General features: G+C 42.9%; 2 protein-coding genes across 2 annotated transcripts; both read left to right on the forward strand.

Moving 5' to 3' along the window:
* The first annotated feature begins 6,808 nt into the window (after positions 1-6,808).
* Positions 6,809-8,216, forward strand: LOC106609901 (transmembrane protein 187). Its single transcript, XM_014208949.2, is given in 2 exon segments — positions 6,809-7,317; positions 7,320-8,216. Coding segments are annotated over 2 exon segments (756 nt in total). The 5' UTR covers positions 6,809-6,938; the 3' UTR covers positions 7,697-8,216.
* A 2,661-nt stretch (positions 8,217-10,877) lies between these two features.
* On the forward strand, positions 10,878-18,996 carry LOC106609902 (NADH dehydrogenase [ubiquinone] iron-sulfur protein 8, mitochondrial). The gene is made up of 7 exons (XM_014208950.2): positions 10,878-10,955; positions 11,784-11,828; positions 12,228-12,293; positions 12,591-12,680; positions 13,023-13,195; positions 17,461-17,589; positions 17,843-18,996. The coding sequence occupies exons 2-7, from the start codon at positions 11,786-11,788 to the stop codon at positions 17,972-17,974; spliced, it is 633 nt and encodes a 210-aa protein (XP_014064425.1). The 5' UTR covers positions 10,878-10,955; positions 11,784-11,785; the 3' UTR covers positions 17,975-18,996.
* Positions 18,997-20,616: the final 1,620 nt, after the last annotated feature.

Raw genomic sequence — 20,616 nt, forward strand, 5'->3', positions numbered from 1 at the left:
AAAGAAGGGATACCAGTCTATAGTTTGATGTCAGAGGGGTCGAGTGTTGGTTTCTTGAGGAGGGGAGCGACTCTGGCTATCTTGAAGTCAGTGGTCAGGGATTAGTTGATGAGAGAATTGAGGAATGGAAGAAGGTCTCCAGAGATGGTCTGGGGAAGGGAGGAGATGGGGTCGAGCGGGTAGATAGTTGAGCAGCCAGACATGACCCATCGCAGGATTTCATCTGGAATGCATGTTTGAAAAAATTAAGTATATTTCTATATCAGTATTAAGCAGCTTGTTGTGCCATGAGGTGTAATGCATCATGATGAATGGATAACAAAACCGTCATGTAAATTGTCATTTAATGATGAGATGGATACATTAGTGTAAAATTTCGTGTAAAAGGTAACTTTGTAATTAATACACCACATTGAAAGTAGAAATATAAACATTTTACTGCGGTTTCTGCGGTTTCTGTTTTTCATCATTGTTGCGATCATAAAGGTTATAAAATACAAATATTTTAAGGTATTTTGGGGCAACAAGGGAAGCCATGACCCAAAACGTCAATACAGGTGAATGCTTTTTCACCATTTACCTATAGGGGGTGCTGAAATGGACCTATATCAGATTTTGTTCAGCGTGAAAAATTATATAAGTGTGCCAATTTCCACGCTTCCATAGTAAATCAAACAATATGGTATTTTTTGGGAGCTTATCTACTGTACTATAAGATCATTGTCCTCTCATAGAATGTTAGTGCCTTTTGCATCCCTTTGATATGTTAAGTAGAAATTGTGCACCCATATTGAATTTTTAAAACCTGTTATATTCAATGTAGTGAACTTTAATATAGACCACATGGAGAATTCAATAAATCAGATTTTTAATATGAATAAAGACTTCCTAACTGCCCAAATTCAGAATTTTGACAGGTCCCTCTTTGCACCCTCTGTGACATCCAGGAAGATTTTAACCCACTTAACCCCAAAATGTTTCCAAGTTTTCACCATCAATGTGGGCTCCCTAGTGGCGCAGTGGTCTAAGGCACTGCATCTCGGTGCAAGAGGCGTCACTACAGTCACTGGTTTAAATCTTGGCTGCTTAGTTAAAAAAAAAAAAATGTAAGTCCCAGTTGCTTTGACAAAGTCATTTCTAAAGATTCATTTGCGATTAGTGATTCATTTGAAGATTAAAAAAAATGTAATCCCTAATTTTAAGGTCAACCCTGTTACGTGAACTAAACTCCCGTTTTAATATATTGAAACTATTCTTTTTTTAAGTAAATATTTAACATCTAATAGTCAATCATAGTGTAAGGGCAGGTGAGCTGGTTCTACTCTTTCTTTTGGTCGTTTTCTGGTGGAAAACTGAGTGGGTCGAGCATAACACGTCAACCCTGTTACCCACAGAGAGACAGGCTAGAAATGTTTTCATCATTTATTTTTTGGTGGAGCTTGCATTCATTTGCCCTTCCTCTTGCATTCAACAAGCCTCCATTCCCTATGCTACAAGGGGATTTATGGCTGATTGAAGATGAAATCATCAACCATGTTACTTCATTTGGCACTTATAGTAAACATTTTATTAACCTCTTGAGATGGGAAAACATGTTTTTTTATTAAATTGAACATGTGCTCCTAGGTGAAATGGTATGTTTTTTTCTCATAAAGCACCGAAATTGGTAGTGAAGTTGAGAGAAGCCTTTTAGTATTTGATGCAGTAGGTGCCCAGCCTGTAACAGTCGTCAAATGTATTCAGGTCACAGGCTCTGGGCATGTCATACCCTGCAGTCTCCTCCTGGAGATTCACTGGGACAGCAGCGCCACCTAGGGGACGATGATGGAATAACTACACTGTTTCACCAGGTAAATTGACTGAGAATAAAGTCTATTCTATGACTCTCGTTACAAATAAAAAAATACAATTTTCACAATGGCATTTTAAAGTAAATCATCCTCTCTTCTCCTTTTTTGTCGAGATAGTCCATTATCTAATATAAAATGTAATCTCACCTCCTCCCTGTGCCTCTCACCCTTACAGATACCGTAACCGTCTTACATCTGCATTACATTTGGAACACACTGTCGTACACGTCGATTCAGAGCATCCCAAACATGCTCAACGGGTGACATGTCTGGTGAGTATAAAGCAAAGGAAGAACTGGGACATTTTCAACTTCCAGGAATTGTGTACAGATCCTTGCGAGTAGGGCTGTGTATTATCATGCTGAAACATGAGGTGATGGCAGCTGATGAATGGCACGACAATGGGCCTCAGGATCTTGTCAATGTATCTCTGTGCATTCAAATTGCCATCGATAAAATGCAATTGTGTTTGTTGTGTGTAGCTTATGCTTGCCCCTACCACCACCATGGGGAACTCTGTTCGCATCATTGACATCAGCAAACCGATCGCCCACACGGCGCCATACACGCTGCCTGCCATCTGCCCGGTACAGTTGAAACCGGGATTAATCCCTGAAGAGGAGATGAATGCTCCAGCATGCGGTTGTGAGGCCGGTTTGTGCGTATGGAAAGTTTCTGTGATCTTTTACTTCAGCTCATGAAACATGGGACCAACCATTTACATGCTGAGTTTATATTTTTGTTCAGTGTACATTCAGTAATAAGCTATGTCTGAAATTACATCCTATTCCTATAGTGCACTAGGGAGTAGGGTGCCATTTCAGACACACTTCAGAGGCACATCATGTTAATGTACAGTATTTGAAAATGTTGCCAATGGTTACGGGGTCAAATGAACTCTGAACTTTCCGGAGAGGTTGTCCTGTGTCGGTGATGTCACAGGGTCTTGTTCTTCAGCGGATGGAGCGATGTTGTAGAAAACAGAGGACGAAAAGACATAGGTGGGAGAAGCAGGAAGAGGAGGAAGAGAGGGAGGAGGAAGAAGGGAGTAATGTGGGGGAGAGTGTGGAGGAGGAAAGGGTTTGAGAGGCTTTGATTGCAGTGCATCTTCTCTTGAAGGTCTCGGTTTCTGGAAAGAAAGAGAACAGCAGAATTGTTTTATATTTCAGGGTCTCAGCTTTTGTCCAACTCCTTTCTACCCTTCTGTTTTCACTGATTCCTTCATCCCGTTTTCCAGCCATTTAATCTTACTTCTCTTCTTTAGCCCCGGAAGTCTGTGCTTTCTCTTTTTGTTCAGATGAATCCAATGTTTCTGAGCAGAACTGTCCAGAACTCCAAATGACAGAGAGACAGAGAGAGATAGAGATTTGCAGTGAGTGTTTCGATACACTCAGGCCTATTACAGCACTCTAAAATGACTGCAATACCCACAATCCTGCAGTGTGGCTCACCTCAACACAGGAGACATCAAGAAGGTCCTTTGATTTGTTCCTTATGGGGGACTTAGAGTCATGGATGTCCTTAGACATGGGTCTGGAGTGGTCCATCTCACTCTCCTCCGCTGCATCATTGTCCAAATAGTACACTATATATGCACAAAACTATGTGGAAACCCCTTCAAATTAGTGCATTCGGTTATTTTAGCCACACCCGTTGCTGACCAATGTATAAAATCGAGCAGACAGCCATGCAATCTCTATAGACAAACATTTGCAGTAGAATGGCCTTACTAAAGAGCTCAGTGACTTTCACACAGGTTGTAGGATGTTACCTTTTCAATCAAGTCAGTTCAGCAAATTTCTGCCTTGCTAGAGCTGCCCTGGTCAACTGTAAGTGCTATTATTGTGAAGTAGAAACGTCTAGGAGCAACAACGGCTCAGCTGCTAAGTGGTAAGTCACACAAGCTCACAGAACGGGAACAGCGAGTGATGAAGCGCGTAAAAATTGTCTGTCCTCAGTTGCAACACTCACTACCGAGTTCCAAACTGGCTCTGGAAGCAACGTCAGCACAATAACTGTTCGTCGGGAGCTTCATGAAATGGGTTTCCATGGCCAAGAAGCCGCACACAAGCCTAAGATCACCATGCGCAATTTCAAGCGTCAGCTGGAGTGGTGTAAAGCTTGCTGCCATTGGACTCTGGCGCAGTGGAAACGCGTTCTCTGGAGTGATGAATCATGCTACACCATTTGGCAGTCTGACGGCCGAATCTGGGTTTGGCGGATGCCAGGGAAACACTACCTGCCCCAATGCATAGTGCCAACTGTAAAGTTTGTAGGTGGAGGAATAATGGTCTGGGGCTGTTTGTCATGGTTCGGACTAGGCCCCTTAGTTCAAGTGAAGGGAAATCTTTACGCTACAGCATACAATGACATTCTAGACGATTCTGCGCTTCCCTTGGCACTCACATCTGTAGCCATGAAAGGCTTTGAAAGGTTGGTCAAGGCTCACATCAACACCATCATCCCAGACATACTCCAATTCACATATCGCCCCAACAGATCCACAGATGACGCAATCTCGATTGCACTCGACACTGCCCTTTCCCTCCTGGACAAAAGGAACACCTATGTGAGAATGCAGTCCATTGACTACAGCTCGGCATTCAACAACATAGTGCCTCAAAGCGCATCACTAAGCTAAGGTGATGCTCTGTGCAACTAAATCCTGGACTTCCTGACGGGCCCACCCCAGGTGGTGAGGGTAGATAACACATCCGCCATGCTGACCCTCAACACAGGGGCCACTCAGAGGTGCGTGCTTAGTCCACTCCTGTATTGCCTGTTCACCCACGACTGTGGCAATGCACGACTCCAACACCATCGATAAGTTTGCCGACAAGACAACGGTGGTAGGCCTGATCACAGAAGACAATGACACAGCCTGTAAGAGAAGAGGTCAGTGACCTGGCAGTGTGGTGCCAGCAGTGGCGACCCGCCATTCAGGGCAGTTTTGAGCACCACCGATTTGTTGACTGTTTTGCATGTTATTTTGGCATTAATTCCTGTCACATATCAGTTTGAAAACAATGTAAAAACATTTGAGTGAATAAAGCCGCATACAAACGCCGTCTCTTTCTTGCTTTCTTGAGTAAGGCAACACCAAAATGCAGGTGTTTCAGCCAAGCTCAGTGCTTTCTGTTGTGGAGGGGCAGCCAGCTGAAACTACAGCGTAGGCGTTGGTAATCTTCTCTAGTTGCTCAGTGTTCTGTCACTCATGGGAACACTACGACAACGCAGAATCTACAGGGAGAGCTAGGCAGTTCAAGCCTCCTTGGGTGCTGCCATAGAGTTACATTAGAAGTGCCCATCCAAGAAGGCTCAAGGTCATTGGCCACAGATAAAATTACATTATATCCCATTATATCTACCGTGGCTTTGATTGGACTGATCATGTCAACATCATACTTTCAATATCGTAGCAAGCAAGCTAGACAAGCAGTCATCATCATGAATCACATCGACAATCTACTGGCAAATCCTTTTCAATCCTTGTCATATGAAGAGAAATGATAGATAAAACGTATTGGTGCTCATCGGCCATTGGATATAAACATTACATAACAAGTCAGAAATCGCAAATTCAACAAAGAGGGGTTTGGAAGGAACATTCACACACAACACCATGGGCCAGAAAAGGTTGAATACATTGGCCATGCTGTCAATCCAACATGACTTCTGCCGCTTTCAAAACAACTGGAAACTCTGAATTGGGAAATCTCAGACTTCAGTGAGTTCAAGCCAACTAGACGAGCTCCGACTTGGAAAACACGTTTTGAACGGTCATCCAACTCGGAATTCCAAGTTGGGAACTCTGGCCTCTTTCTGGAGCTCCGACCTGATGATCACTGACATCATGGAATCAAACTTATTTTTTTCCCCCCCAGTTCCCAGTTGTCTTGAAAGCACCATAAATCCTGAGAATGCCAGACCGATGACAAAATTTGGCCACAAGGACCGTTGAGCCACCTTCCTGTTCAAATGAGCACAGCACAACAATGGTGAGTCCAAAAATGTATTGTATGCTCCTGCATACAGAGCATTCGGTAAGTATTCAGACCCCTTCGCTTTTTCCACATTTTTGTTACGTTACAGCCTTATCCTAAAATGGATTAAATCGTTTTTTTTTCTTCCCCTCAGCAATCTACACACAATACCCCATGATGATAAAGCAAAAAGGTTTGTAGAATTCTTTGCAAATGTATAAAAATAAATAAATGCAATATCACACTTAAATAAGTATTCACACCCTTTGATATGAGACTCGAAATGGAGCTCAGGTGCATCCGGTTTCATACAACTTGCGCTTCACGGCACAGTGCAGCGTTGTTGTGAAGGAAGTTGTCAAGGAAGTGAGTTTGTGTTTATATAGGACCTCCCGCCCCCAGCTACCGTTAACCAATCATGTCAATGCGGAGATATACGGAGCCCTCCGTAACAGAATTCAAGCTCAATTTGGCCTCTGCATGCCTTCAGAGGCTCCGCAAATGCGTCACACCCTCCATATGAAGTCTACGACCATATTTTCGGATCAAGCATAAGTTGGCTCTTACACTGACACCCCAACACATACATGCATACTGACGCCACACACACTTTCACATTCACCACATACGTTGCTGCTACTGTATTATATATCCTGTTTGCCTAGTCACTTTACCCCTACCTATATGTACAGTAAATAGCTACTTCAATCAACAACAAAAATAATACTTTAAGTAAAATGTTTTTATATATTTTCAAATGTTTTACTTTTATGTTTAGATAATAATATATACAAGTATACATTCAGGTGTCTGTAATAGAATAAACTTGACAAAAACAAATGTAGACATTAATAAATGCATATCAAAACGTCCTTTTATATTGTTTTAAACCGGTGGGGGAGTGCCAAGATGGAGGCACCTATTTTCAAAACAGTGACCCATGAGTCATCTAGTGTATTAATCATTGGCACCATCATGTGATTCCAACCCCGGAAAAATAATAGAAAAAAAGTTTGATTCGCAACTTGCTCTGTCAAAACATTTCATTTTCCATTATTTTTTTAAACAGTTATTGCACCAATGCGATGGAATATATGATATAACAATGAAGTCTGCATTGTTACACGTTTTAGTGCCCTTTTGTGTTTGTATCGCTTTGGCGAACACTGGTCTATTCAACAGCGTTTTAGTCGACATGGACTATGATCACTACGCCGAGAAGACAGTTGACTACCTACCCTTTTACCTGGCAATGCCATTCAATTCCTTGGTCAATTTGGGATACATTTTCATGGGCATTTACTGGCTACTTCAACGGACGGACGGTAAAAGAGACACGAGGGCAGATTACATCAAAGACATGTTCGCACTCATGGCCATTGCCTACGCACCTGTGCAGTGGGTGCGCCTCGCAACGCTCCTTCGCGCCCCAGCTGTTTTGGACCAGTGGTTCAGTCTTCCCATCTTTGCGTGGGTTCCGGTGTGGTTATAGAGCACGGTTGGCGGCCACGGTACGCGTTAACGGTCGAGTTGTTCTCCATTCTCAGCTATGGCCTTTCGCTGGTGCACGACCAAGGGTTCGAGGTGGCCCTCGGGTGTCATGTGGCCTTCGCGGTCATCAAAGGTGTAGGGGTAAACCGTAACCATGGAGACTACAACTCCCGGAGATACCTGGGTCTTGCGGTACTGTCCTGCTGTGGTTTCGTGTTGCTGAAACTGTTGGATCACACCCTGGCCCGGTACCGACCGTTCCAACATCTCACTGGACACTTCTGGTCCAAAGTGTGTGACGTTCTGCAGTTCCACTACAGTTTCTGCTTTCTCACGCGCTTCACAAGTATAGCACCAAAACGGTCTGAATAGGTCTATCCGTGGATGATCAATGGCAATCAATGTCATGGGGCAGTAGGTCGGAGTCTGGTTGCAACTAATGTATGTTAATTCATTCAATTGTCTTCATGGACTTGAGGGAGCAGAAATTGTGTAGAAGAAACTTAGCCCACTTCAAGGACAAATTACAAAACTGTGTCATCATTCACTGAAGTTGTATTTTAGATATTAGGCTAATCACACCTAATTTAGATTTGAAAGGAATGTAGGTACATGTAGGCTGGTTTGATCAAATTCAGAGGGGAATAGTCAGCAAGAATTAAGATCGATGAAGATGTTTTTTTCTTTGTAATTTTAACCAATGCGTGATGTCTCATTCGTTACCATCTTATCTCATACGTAATATCAACATCAGTGCAACTTGTATTTCCAACAAATGTGTAAATATGTAAAACAATCATTGTCATAATACTTCAAATTGGAGGAATTAAAACTTTTATGAGAAATCTTATAGCCACCAACTTTACATAATTTATTTTTTTGTCAATCTTTACAATTCCAACTTTGTCATGCTTGCCAGCAAAGGCTCAGAGAATAACAACATCCTACTGGTCCAGAACAGAGCAAGTCCCGCCTCTCGGAAGTCCTGATTGGCACAGTAGATGGGGTTCAACCCGAAGTCTAGGTAAGACATCACCGACGACAGGGTTCTCAGCCAATCAGGTGCAGTGGATAGGTCCAGTCTACCCAGGAGAATCAGCTGTGGTGAGAGGGATCAAAAAGAACCATTGGCTTCAGGGGAGAGTGAGGGTGCACGTGCATGCGTGTCACCTCAGACACAATGGAGTGTAGCAGAGCAGGTAGAAGGCGACCATCAGAGGAGTGACAGGAGAGGTCATCTGGGTCACTATGAAGGAGAGAGGGAAAGAGAGCCGTTACTGAGGAAGGTACTAATCTGGGTGCCTCTCATTCTATGTGAGGTTGCCTTCTCTCTTCATCGCCTTTCCATCATCTGCACTGATCTGTCATTTTGGACTATATATGAATGGAACCTCCATTTCCAACTTGAATAAGATACTTTGGTAACGCAAGAATGGTGTCAATGCATCATACAAATGCAGATGATGTAAACGAGACGAGGGGGAGGAGACCATTTCAGACTATTACGATGCATCCAAAACACAACACATACCTGTCGCAGTTCCTCCCACAGCCAGCAGCAGTGAAGAGAGAGCAGAAGGGGAAGAAGATGGAGAAAGCACAGAGGATATAGACCAGCATGTCAGAGTAACTGCTCTCCCAGAACACTGCACACAGCATCTCTGCAGGGTCGTACCTGAGAGTTAGAGAGAGTTCAGAGGCAGGGACAGACCAGACCAAATTCGGCCTTGAACATTTCTAACAGACCGGCCTATTTCTTTCATTGAGGGCCCAACACCAGCCCACTTTTTCCTTGGGCCCCCATTATTGACTAAATAATTATAATTCTGTGCAAAACCACTCATTTAGATTGGCTAACTGGGCTAAAGATGGACTCTAGTACATTGATTGGAGAGAAGATAAATGAACATTGACCTAGTCTTCCTCACTGTATGTCTTGTATGACCCAAACTACAAGACCATCTCCACACCCCTCCCTCACCTGATCCAGTTGTAGACCACAGGGATGCTCCCAAACACCACCCCTGTCAACCAGGAAGCCAGGCAAGCCAGCGCCACGAAAACAAAGGCGCCACTCCCTGTGGCACCAAAGCCCTTGGCTCGCTGGATGCAGAGAATCGCTGTGGACAGGGGAGGAATTAGTGTTTTTAAAAGTAGTGCACTACATAGGAAATAGAGTGCTATTTGGTATACACCATAGATGTAAGTGGATTGAGGATTGTTGAATTGGATGTAAAAGCTGTATGTGTGAGGAGAGGAGTGGGTGTTTAGAAGTGAATAGTGAGAATGGAAGGTAAAAGGTGTGTGTGGGAAGAGAAGTTGGTTAGGGCAGTAAGTGGTCATCAAAGTCAGTCTTGTAACACCTAAGCCCAGGAGAGTCTCACCTATGCTTCCAATAGAGGAAGTGATGAAGGTGAATTTGAACCTCGCACCATGGTGACCTCTGACCCTTAGTCAGCATAGCCAATAGGGAGCCAGAGATGATGAGCAGGGAGGAGCCAAGGTCGGAGAGGGTCAGACTGACAAAGGGGACCCAGTATCTACAGGGAAACTGACCCCTACACTGAGAAAGAGACAGAAAGAGATTATTCTATTTCAAGCTTATATATATATATATATATATATATATATATATATATATAAATAATGGGCTATGCTCATTGGCATTGCTCAGTGCCTCTTTATCAGCAGATAGAGCTTGTTTGTACTATGACATTTTGTAAAAGAATGCCACCATCAGGCAGGCATATGTAAAGTAAAACGCATTCACAGAAGTAAGCTAGTCAGAACACTGGTTAAAAATAGGATATACGAGTCCTTGGTTAGATCTCCTAACAGTAGGTCAGGGAGAGAAGTGTGTGTGAGAAAGAGAGTCACACTCAGTTAGAGTTAATAACAATTACCTAGCAGGATTTTTGCCAGTAGTACCAGACAGTTCCCAATGACCCCCAGCACCATCTCCACGCTCAGAACTGCCACCAGCACTGACCTCTCAGCCCTCGTCCACGACTGCTCCAACACTACTGCTGTACTGTTGGCCCACTCGTTCACTGAGCGATGGAGAAGAGAAAGAACAGGGATACGTTATAAAGATATAAATTAATTCAGTCAATTACTGTTGGTTAGTCAAATTATACAATCTTGAAAGCATCACAACTTGTAGAAAAAATCATTGATATTATAGAATAATTAATGTAATTGTAATACAGTAGCGTACTTACTTTTAAAACGGATGGTTAGAGTCCACAACCATGAGGAGATAGAGGGAGTTATGGGAGAGTGAAAATTACACAAAGCGACATCAAAAACACAATCTCCAATTAAAACTATCCTGATTCATTTGCTAGCAAATACGGTATCAAGCATTGTGTGTGTGTGTCTGTAAAATATCACTACTAAATACTGAATGAAGCACAATCAATTCAAAACAACGATACATTTAATAATTTCACGTAGCACTATTTTAGGATAGAAAATCATATTCTCAAACTTTTGAACTTGCCACATCAAACATGGCGACTTTTTGACGTTCAACGCGAGATCTGTCATAACGTGCTTTCACTTCCTGCCCACGCAGGTTGCACTTCCCAATTCGTCCGCTGTTCTGGTTTAGAAGGCCAAATAGCGACAGGTCAGTGAGCTTCAAGTTATTTTATCAACTACATCATTATTTGCAATGATTTTAAATATATTTTACAACACATAATATATTTTATATTTCTACTGCCTTTTGGTGCTTGTATTACCGCTGTTTTTACAGCTAAGCGACATAACGTCAGTCATTGGAAAAGTCCTTGAGGATGGTATGGCTAACCGGTTGCTAGCCGGCTCGCTAATACCCATCCAACAAGCATTTGTCATAGTATAACGCGTTTTGGTATTTAGATTTTTGGGAGTAATACATTTTTCTACAATATATATTGTCACGCAGTAAAAATAGCGTTGAACGGGGCCTGGGTCACCTGGGTAGACGGTTGACTTTTGTTTTCGGGAAGAACAGTTGTCTTGCTAGAACACTTATGTCCTCAACTAGCGAGATAACGTACTGACTAACCTATGCTGTCAACAGATATTCAGCAGTACAGTAGCTTCTCTCTCGCATCGCATGCTGTCATCACAAGGACCAGCTGAACGCTGACATAAGGGTCATTATGATCATCACACATGAAGGATTTTCTTAACAAGCTCACATACTAACCTCTTAGCTATGGAACTTAGTTAGCTATCTACCTATTTCTTGACCAGGCACATCTTTACATTATGTCATGACAAACAAAGTAAGACCAATACCGGTTTTCTGAATGAGCGCAATGTATTATCTGCCAATAGATTTCACATTGTCGGTTTAATAGATCAGTAACCTTAAAATGTTGCACCTGTTCCGTGTCACATGGTTAATAATAACATGTTTCTGTTTCTTTCTCTACCTCTTTCCTCCTGTGGTGTTGACATGTTCCAGGCATGTCTGCAGCGTTGCGTGTACTATATTCCTTGTCCCGGCCAGGTAAGACCTCACCTGAGGAGGGAGGGAAGGAAAGATGGATGGATATTGATGTGGTGCACTGCTTTATTGATAGAAAAGTCACATTGGTCATCAACAGTTCAAGAGGAAATTTAGGCTATACTCAGTTATTTGGGGGTAACAGTGGTTACAGATACCCAAAACACATCTCAACTCATCTCAACTATCTATGAAGATACTGACTAAGTCGCTCTGGATAAGTGTCTGATAAATTCTCTAAATGTGAAAATGTAAGACGAGTCAATGCTGTTATTTGTTAGCCGTCATTGAAGTCTACTTGCTAATTGTTGATCTCTTGTGGTGAAAACATTTCCCTGATAGCGCCATTCCATCTTCTGCCTTATGTCATAATTTTACTCCTTTATTTTTATTTTTCCACAGGCACCATTGCGGCTGGACACAATCTTGTGCGTCCTATCAGTCTGTCGGCCCAGCGAGAGGGATTCAGTAAGTACTGCCTCTTCCCCCGGCTCTCAAGGCACGTTAGTTTTGCATCACTGGGTGGGCGGCATTTGCACATTCCATTAGTCCTCGAGGGGTATCCCCCACCCATCCGGGGCACTGGGAAATTCAAAACGAGCACACCCAGTGTCTCTCATATACACCTGACCACTGTGATCCCCACACAGCTGCACTTTGTTTGCCTTTGATTAGTATGAATGTTCAGACGCGCACTCAACATTAATCTCACTGTCTTTTTTCTTTACGTCGCTCTCTTTCTCCCTCCCTTCCCTCTCTCTGTAGAGTATGTGAATGCTCAGGATCTGCCCACAGACATGAAGTCCATAACAGACCGAGCCGCTCAGACTCTGCTGTGGACGGAGCTCTTCAGAGGTCAGTTTCCCTCCTGACTCTTCGTGACACCAACCCCCATGTCTGAAACGGTGCTGTATTCCCTATATAGTCCACTACTTTTGACCAGGGCCCATAGGATGTCATTTCAGACACAGCCACTGAATAACCTGGTCCCAGATTTCTTGTTGTTATTTTGCAAACTCCTATGACAACTTTCATAGGAGTTGACAAGAGGGCACCAAAAGATCAGGGACCAGCCTTGCAATGACTGTGATAACGGCTACATACTGACAAAGTAGTCTTTACCTGAACTCTGTGCTTGTACGGTGCCATTTTGGATGCAGCCAGTGCAGTGTATAACATCACTTCCTGCTCCGCCAGGATTGGGCATGACCATGAGCTACCTGTTCAGAGAGCCGGCCACCATAAACTACCCGTTTGAGAAGGGGCCCCTGTCTCCCCGTTTCCGCGGTGAGCACGCCCTGCGCAGGTACCCCTCTGGAGAGGAACGCTGCATCGCCTGCAAGCTGTGTGAAGCCATCTGCCCCGCCCAGGTACATAGAAACACACCTGTTGCACCAGTTGGGCGTTAAAGCGTGGTCTTAAATGCTAGGTCAGGCGTAGCTACGTCAGACTGTGATCAGAATTTACACCTGTTGCACCAACCCAAAATAAGACTTGTCGTAGCTAAGCAAAGCGTGTTCATGAGATTTAATGCTTCATAATCAGGGATGCAAACGAGTCGCCTTTCGGCAAAATTCGGCGTTTTGAATCCAAAATGGGTGTCCTACGTGATTCGTGTAGATCCAATGAGAAAAGTTTGGTGGGGGCGACTTTGGATCACTACTGGCTGGATTACTACTGGCTGTAAGTGAACAAGTGATGTGCGTTTGGAGGAATACTGGCTGTATCCAAGGCTCAGCCAATCGTTCACATAACAGAATGCAGCGCAGCACGTGACTGAAAAGAGATGACCAACTTGTTAGTTACAGCATCAGCATGCACTCTGGAAAGACCACATTGAGTAGAAAGCCAGTTACAGCAGCGCGTCCCCTGAACGATAACGAAGAGGTGATGTTAGGTGAGAAGCCTGACCACGGAGACGGGGGTGAGAAGGTGATGAAGCATACTTCATGATCTGTAACCGAAAAACAACTGGCATTTGGAAAGTTTGAGGTGAGGGAGAAGGTGTGGATTAAGTATCTTGCTAGCTGGATCGAATTCTTCGTTAGCTAGCCAGAGACATGTTGAGCAAAATTTGCCAACTTATCTGATCAAATAATTGAGTTTATGGTGTGAAAATTAGCTTGCTAATAAAGTCAGACAGCTAACGTTACTAACATTAGTAACCTAACCAATTCGCTATAGTATTAACTGGTATACGACACCTTGCTGGACCCTGGCAATCTGTGTGAAATGCTAACTACTATCTGTGAACTAATGTTTTCCCTCTACAGTTTGTAGTTAGTTTTCAGAATGAGAGAATTAGGTGAAAAATGAGGCGTTGCTTCTTAAACAAGTGGATTCAGGGATCATGTGTAGCTGGGCCTGGCTTAAACTGGATGCCACTATAGAGGTGAAGGAACACCACACACTTTCCCTCTTTCAATACAGTGGATAACAAGGGGTATGCCAGGTGTACTCTCTGCCTGAAAGATCAATTATGCCAACAAAGGGTATCATGCTCTGCTGGTGACACGTTGTAGAACAGATGTCAACAGGCAGAAAGTGTACAATGTAATAATATGCAGTGCTGCCAAAGATATTGCTTTTGTTGTGTTGAACGTGACAGTAACACCTGCAAGTGAGGGAGGATTATTACATTTTTTACTCAGTGAATGTTATTTTTTGCACACATGTAGCCTTGTGCACTTCATCGACGTCTGCTATAGTGGCCACTATAATAGAGCAAAAATAGAATGCCTGTTTCACTATTTCTACTTTAAGATGTTTTTTTCCCCCAAGTGCAATATTTATGTGCGGTCACAAGCATTATAAAGGCTGTCATGGCTAACTGCAGTATTAGTGTATTGTTTTTTTCTCAAGACATAAGTGCAATTTACAGTAAAGTCTAGGCAGCAAATAACATTGGATTGCTTTCTTAAATTTTTTTAGCTGTGAGTTAGGTTCACATTAACCACTGGATTTTAAAACAGAATGATCATGTAGATCATATTCTTTGTTGTTTAATTAGTTAAAACCTGCATTTCCCCCTAGCAGGGATTTTTTTTTGCATCCCTGCATGATGGTTGCGAGGCAGCTCCTGTTACTAGGCTGTTACCGTCCTCGTGGCAGTTCTAAACTTTGCGAGCCATGTCACTTCCATAGAGAGAGAACAGTCCATCCTTTTGCATAACCCACCACTATGCATTAACCTTTGTTAACCACAACTGGATGGATCCATAAGGAATTACTGTGGGAATTAATATTCTATATATTGTTTTACTTGTATCTAATCGGGAACCCATTGAGACAAGGGTCTCATTTTCAATAGTGCCATGAGGACAACAAATTCAACATGAACATTCCCTACAAAAGTATGTATATATATTAATATTGTGGGGGGGATTGTGGAGGCCAGGTCATCTGATGCAGCACTCCCATCACTGTCCTTGGTAAAATGGCCCTTACACAGCCTGGAGGTGTGTTGAGTCATTGTCCTGTTGAAAAACAAATGATAGTCCCACTAAGCACAAACCAGATGGGATATCGCTGCAGAATGCTGTGGTAGCCTTGCTGGTTAAGTGTGCCTTTAATAATAAATAAATCACAGACAGTGTCGCCAGCAAAGCACCCCCACACCATAACACCTCCTTCTCCATGCTTTACGGTGGGAAATACAAATGCAGAGATCACCTGTTCACCCACACCGCATCTCAGAAAGATACGGCCGTTGGAACCAAAAATCACCAATTTGGACTCCAGACCAAAGGACAGATTTCCACCGGTCTAAGGTCCATTGCTCGTGTTTCTTGGCCCAAGCAAGTCTCTTCTTCTTATTGGTGTCCTTTAGTAGTGGTTTCTTTGCAACAATTCAACCATGAAGGCCTGATTCACAGTCTCCTCTGAACAGTTGATGTTGAGATGTGTCTGTTACTTGAACTCTGTGAAGCATTTATTTGGGCTGCAGTTTCTGAGGCTGGTAACTAATGAACTTATCCTCTGCAGCAGAGGTAACTCTGGGTCTTCCATTCCAGTGGCGGTCCTCGTGAGAGCCAGTTTCATCATAGCGCTTGATGGTTTTTGCGACTGCCCTTGAAGAAACTTTCAAAGTTCTTGACATTTTCCGTATTGACCGACATTCATGTCTTAAAGTAATGGAGTGTCATTTCTCTTTGCGTATTTGAGCTAGTCTGGCCATAATATGGACTTGGTCTTTTACCAAATAGGGCTATCTTCTGTATACCCCCCCCCCACCTTGTCACAACACAACTGATTGGCTCAAACGCATTAAGATGGGGAAGAATTTTTTTTTTTTTTTAAATCAACAAATGAACTTAAGGCACACCTCTTCATTGAAATGTATTCCAGGTGACTACCTCATGAAGCTGGTTGAGTGAATGCCAAGAGTGTGTAAAGCTGTCATCAAGGCAAAGGGTGGCTATTTTAAGAATCTCAAATATAAAAAAATTCAACACCATTTTTATTTTTTGTTGTTGCTTTCAATCAAAACAAATGCAATTCTCATTTAACAAATTCAACATTAGACTCCTAAACTGCCCTAGCGACACCAGGGAATCAATATGCAGTTCTGCAGATTATTAAAACAATTGGGGGCATTTAAAACCTAATTCGGTGGAGAGACCAGAGGAACCTTGAACTGGTTTGGTATCATGTTTTGATACTTTCACAATGAAGCTAGGTAAATCAGAAGCTTGTGTAGTAGAGCTTTGTGGACAAAAAAGGAATAGTGAAGTGATCTACTGTACTTTCATGAGGACCAGCTAACCTTTTGATACAGGATGCAGTCATGCGTATTAAATGTAAATGCCAAGATATTTGCAGGCGGGAAACCTATCTTTTAGTCTTGACGACTCATCTATTATTTAGCACTCAGACCATTTTGATAGCATGTTATGTGGCCTATAACAAGTTGATGATTTTTCTATTTACTCTCGTATTAACTTGTCTGATGTGATTTTGTTTCACTGAATCTCCGTCTGTATATTTGGTTAATTGGTCTCGGGCTGGGCAAATCAGTGTTGGCAGCTCATTTATTCATTTGCTCATCGATCGCTGATCAGAAACATTTAGCATGCTATAATGTTGCCCAAATCTACAGTGTTATTTAGCTAATGACTCGTGCGTAGGCAACTCCAAAAGCCAGTGGAGGTTGTGAAATACGAACGCGAGATTCACATGCTTTTGAAAATGGAGGACTATTCATTTCTAAATCGGTATCGTGATGAAGATCGTCTCAATTTAACACCATACTCCTGCTCACTACTAGACAACTCACAGAAGGCTTACGCCCAGGTGGTGCAACGGGTATGATTTTTTTTGTCCGGCGTTATGCGCATTTTACGTCTGACGTAGTTACGACCAACTGGTGCAACCGTACCCTGTAGTGTTTACACGACTGTACTATTCACATCTGCATATCCCTACCACTCCCAGGGCATTAAAACACCTGCACTTTGCAACGTAAATACCTCCATGGCTGCGCAGATCCCTACATAGTGCACCCTATAGGCCCTGGTCAAAAGAAGTGCACCACTTACAGAATATGGTGCCATTTGGGACCAATCCTATGTCTGCTATAGCATAACACCTTAAGGCTCGCTGCCCTAAACATGATTTACCCCCCCCCAATGCATAGGCCATCACCATTGAGGCAGAGCCCCGTTCGGACGGCAGCAGGAGGACAACGCGCTACGACATCGACATGACCAAATGTATTTACTGTGGCTTCTGCCAGGAGGCCTGTCCTGTTGATGCCATCGTGGAGGTGAGCAGGACCTTCTAAACCTCTACTGTGGTCGTTGTCCCAAATGGCACCCTATTCCCTACTTAGTGCACTACATTTGACCAAAGGTAGTGCACTATGTAGGTAAAAGAGTGCCTTTTGGCACAAACCCCTCTACCATAGCTTCCTCTGTAGATGTCTGGATGTTCAGATTCCTGTGACTGAGGTTGGCGTGAAGGACCTGTAAAACTATTTGTTTTGGTGTCTCCCCTCTCGTTCCCTCTCTCTCCCTCAGGGCCCCAACTTTGAGTTTTCCACAGAGACCCATGAGGAGCTGCTCTACAACAAAGAGAAACTGCTCAACAACGGAGACAAGTGGGAGGCTGAGATCGCTGCCAACATACAAGCTGATTATCTCTATCGATAGACAGACAGGCTGGCTGACGTGCGCGCACACACACAGACTGACCGACCGTGCTCTGTTGATAACCATGAAACACACACAGATGCACATTGTATAGATATCCGTCAGCCTCTTTGACACAGACACACGTCCATTTCTACTGTACAGTTGATCCAGATCAGTGTTCACACCCAGACCGGTTTCCAGAGATCCAGACAGCACCGTTTATCTATATTGCATATCTATACTGTATAGATATTGAATGTGACTTGGATGAATGGGATAAAATAAACAGCAGGAAGCCACAGCTCTCCAGAACCAGGTCTGTGTGGACCACTGTTAAAATAAGCTCAGCTCACCCACAGAGAGATGCACCCTCGGTCTCCTGTACCGGCGGCCAGCCCACAGATGCCTATCCTGGGGTATATTCAATAGGGATACGTTGTGGAAAATTTCATAAAGAAATTACATAATGGAGTTGACATGATTCTTTATTCTACTTGTCAGAGAGGCATGTTTGTTCTACGTACCATATGTCTGAACGCTGTGCCCTGCTGAACGCACCCCTGATATCTATCTGATTCGAGGTAAGATATTGCCCCAAACCACAGATCTAGGATCCGATCAAATGAACTTGAACCATTAGGGACAAGGGAAAAAAATCTTACCATGTGTTAGTTGTTAGGGACAACTACCTACTTTGTGTCCCAAATGGTACCTTACCTCCTATATAGTGCACTACTTTTGACCAGGGCCCATAAGACTGGTCAAAATTAATGCACTATAGAAGGAATAGGGTGGCTTTTGGGATGCAGTCCTACTATGTTTTAAGGGCGGAGTGTTAACATTTTGTCAGATAGTAATACACAACCAGTTGGCACATGATACTCAGGCTCTATTATTATTATCCTCAAACTAGTAGATATATTAGCCTGCTGCAAACTAAGTTACATGGGGGTTTGTTGTCATGAGAATTGTACAAAGGTTAAATACTTGTGGACTTTAAATTATGAAGAATAAATCTTGTTCTGTCCTAAGTTTTAAAATGGCCTGCAGCGTTGTCTTTTAAAGTCCCATTGAAGTCAAAGGTGTGATTTTCCTGTGTTTTTATATATATTTTCACACTGAGGTTAGAAGAGTACTGTGGAATTGATAATGCCCTTTTAGTGTAAGAGCCTGTTTCAGGTGGTAAATTAGTTATACAGTGCATTCGGGAAGTATTCATTCCCTTTTACTTTTTCCAGACTTTGTTACGTTACAGCCTTATTCTAAAATGTATCTTTTCTTTTCTTAATGACAAAGTGAAAACAGGTTTTTATAAATGTTTGCACGTTTATAAAAAAAACTAAAACAAGTACCTTATTTACATAAGTATTCAGACCCTTTGCTATGATACTCGAAATTGAGGTCAGGTGCATCCTGTTTCCATTGATCATCGTTGACATGTTTCTACAACTTGATTGGACTCCACCTGTGGTAAATTCAATTGATTGGACATGATTTGGAAAGGCACACACTTGTCTATGTAAGGTCCCACAGTTGACAGTTGTCGTGACTCTCCTTGGTGAGGATCAAAGGTGCCAGATCAGCTTGGCACATGGCTGACAGCAAAACCCCCTCTCTCCCACAGGAGAGGAGGGGGAGTTAGGAAGGTTTTATGACTTAGCAGCAGGTCGTAAATTTAGAGAGAACTTTCTCTTTCTGGCCTGCAGTATTGGGAAAGAAATCCCTTTGTTACAGAGACTGTGGCCCGCCTAAAAACTCTTAACGGCCAAAGAAGAACTTTGGAACAATTTTTCTAACAAAGAATGTGGGAAATGGTCAGTGGGAACTTAAAGAATAAACCTGTCACATGGTTTATTCTTTTGTGATGTCATTAAGGATGTTATATCAAGGTAACGGTAACTCAAAGTGTATGCGTCCTTGGTATAAGGTTTGCATCTAAATGTTGTAGAAATTGATTAAACATGAGAATACTTTTGTGAAGATAGCAATGTGATTTTAGCCTTATAAATGATAATTGTTTTTCATGCAAACTTGTGCCCAGTCAGTAGTCACGCCCAAGTGAGCTCAGAGTTCATTTCAACATGACTGAATGCTCTCCAAGGCCTGAGTGCTTAAAAGGACTTGCTAAGAATTAACATACAGACCAGATAATGTGAGGCCAGGGTCCAAACGTTGAAATGGTTAGAAACTTTGTAAACCAGACCAAAACATGCCAGGTTGCTGCTCGCGTGTAAAGTGGTTAGAGACCAAGCAGACAGATGGTGTAAACCGGGCATCACGAATGGTTAACTACAAGACCAGACAGCGTGGAGCGGTAGCTACACATTACGAAATGGTTAGAAGTTCTGAAACCCTCAACACAAGTGAAGAAGGTAAAGACTAGACCAGAACATTCACAGTCTGCAGCTGTGCATGTAAAAGTGGTTCTAGGACATTAAACTCTCAGTACGTGGGGGAAGACCGATCCCTCTGACCACTGTAGGTTCGTCTGTAGTGTCTACTCTAACGAACACTACAAGATCAAAGAAGCCTAAAACTAAGGGCATTGACCTCTGGTGGACAACCAGAGACTTATATCGAACCACTCCCCATAGACGGATCAAGTGGTTTCAACAGAGACGACAGAGAAAGACATCTATGCGTAAATATATATTGCATTT

Source organism: Salmo salar, chromosome ssa08 (genome assembly GCF_905237065.1).
Source record: "Salmo salar chromosome ssa08, Ssal_v3.1, whole genome shotgun sequence".
In the NCBI taxonomy this organism is placed as follows: domain Eukaryota; kingdom Metazoa; phylum Chordata; class Actinopteri; order Salmoniformes; family Salmonidae; genus Salmo; species Salmo salar.

What these genes read in the sequence shown, in the direction of transcription:
- LOC106609902 (XM_014208950.2), top strand. Translation starts at nt 11,786, where the DNA reads ATGTCTGCAGCGTTGCGTGTACTATATTCCTTGTCCCGGCCAG. An exon ending in AAGCCATCTGCCCCGCCCAG is followed by an intron (nt 13,196 to 17,460) that starts GTACATAGAAAC and finishes CCCAATGCATAG; the next exon opens with GCCATCACCATTGAGGCAGA. An exon ending in CTGTTGATGCCATCGTGGAG is followed by an intron (nt 17,590 to 17,842) that starts GTGAGCAGGACC and finishes TCTCTCCCTCAG; the next exon opens with GGCCCCAACTTTGAGTTTTC.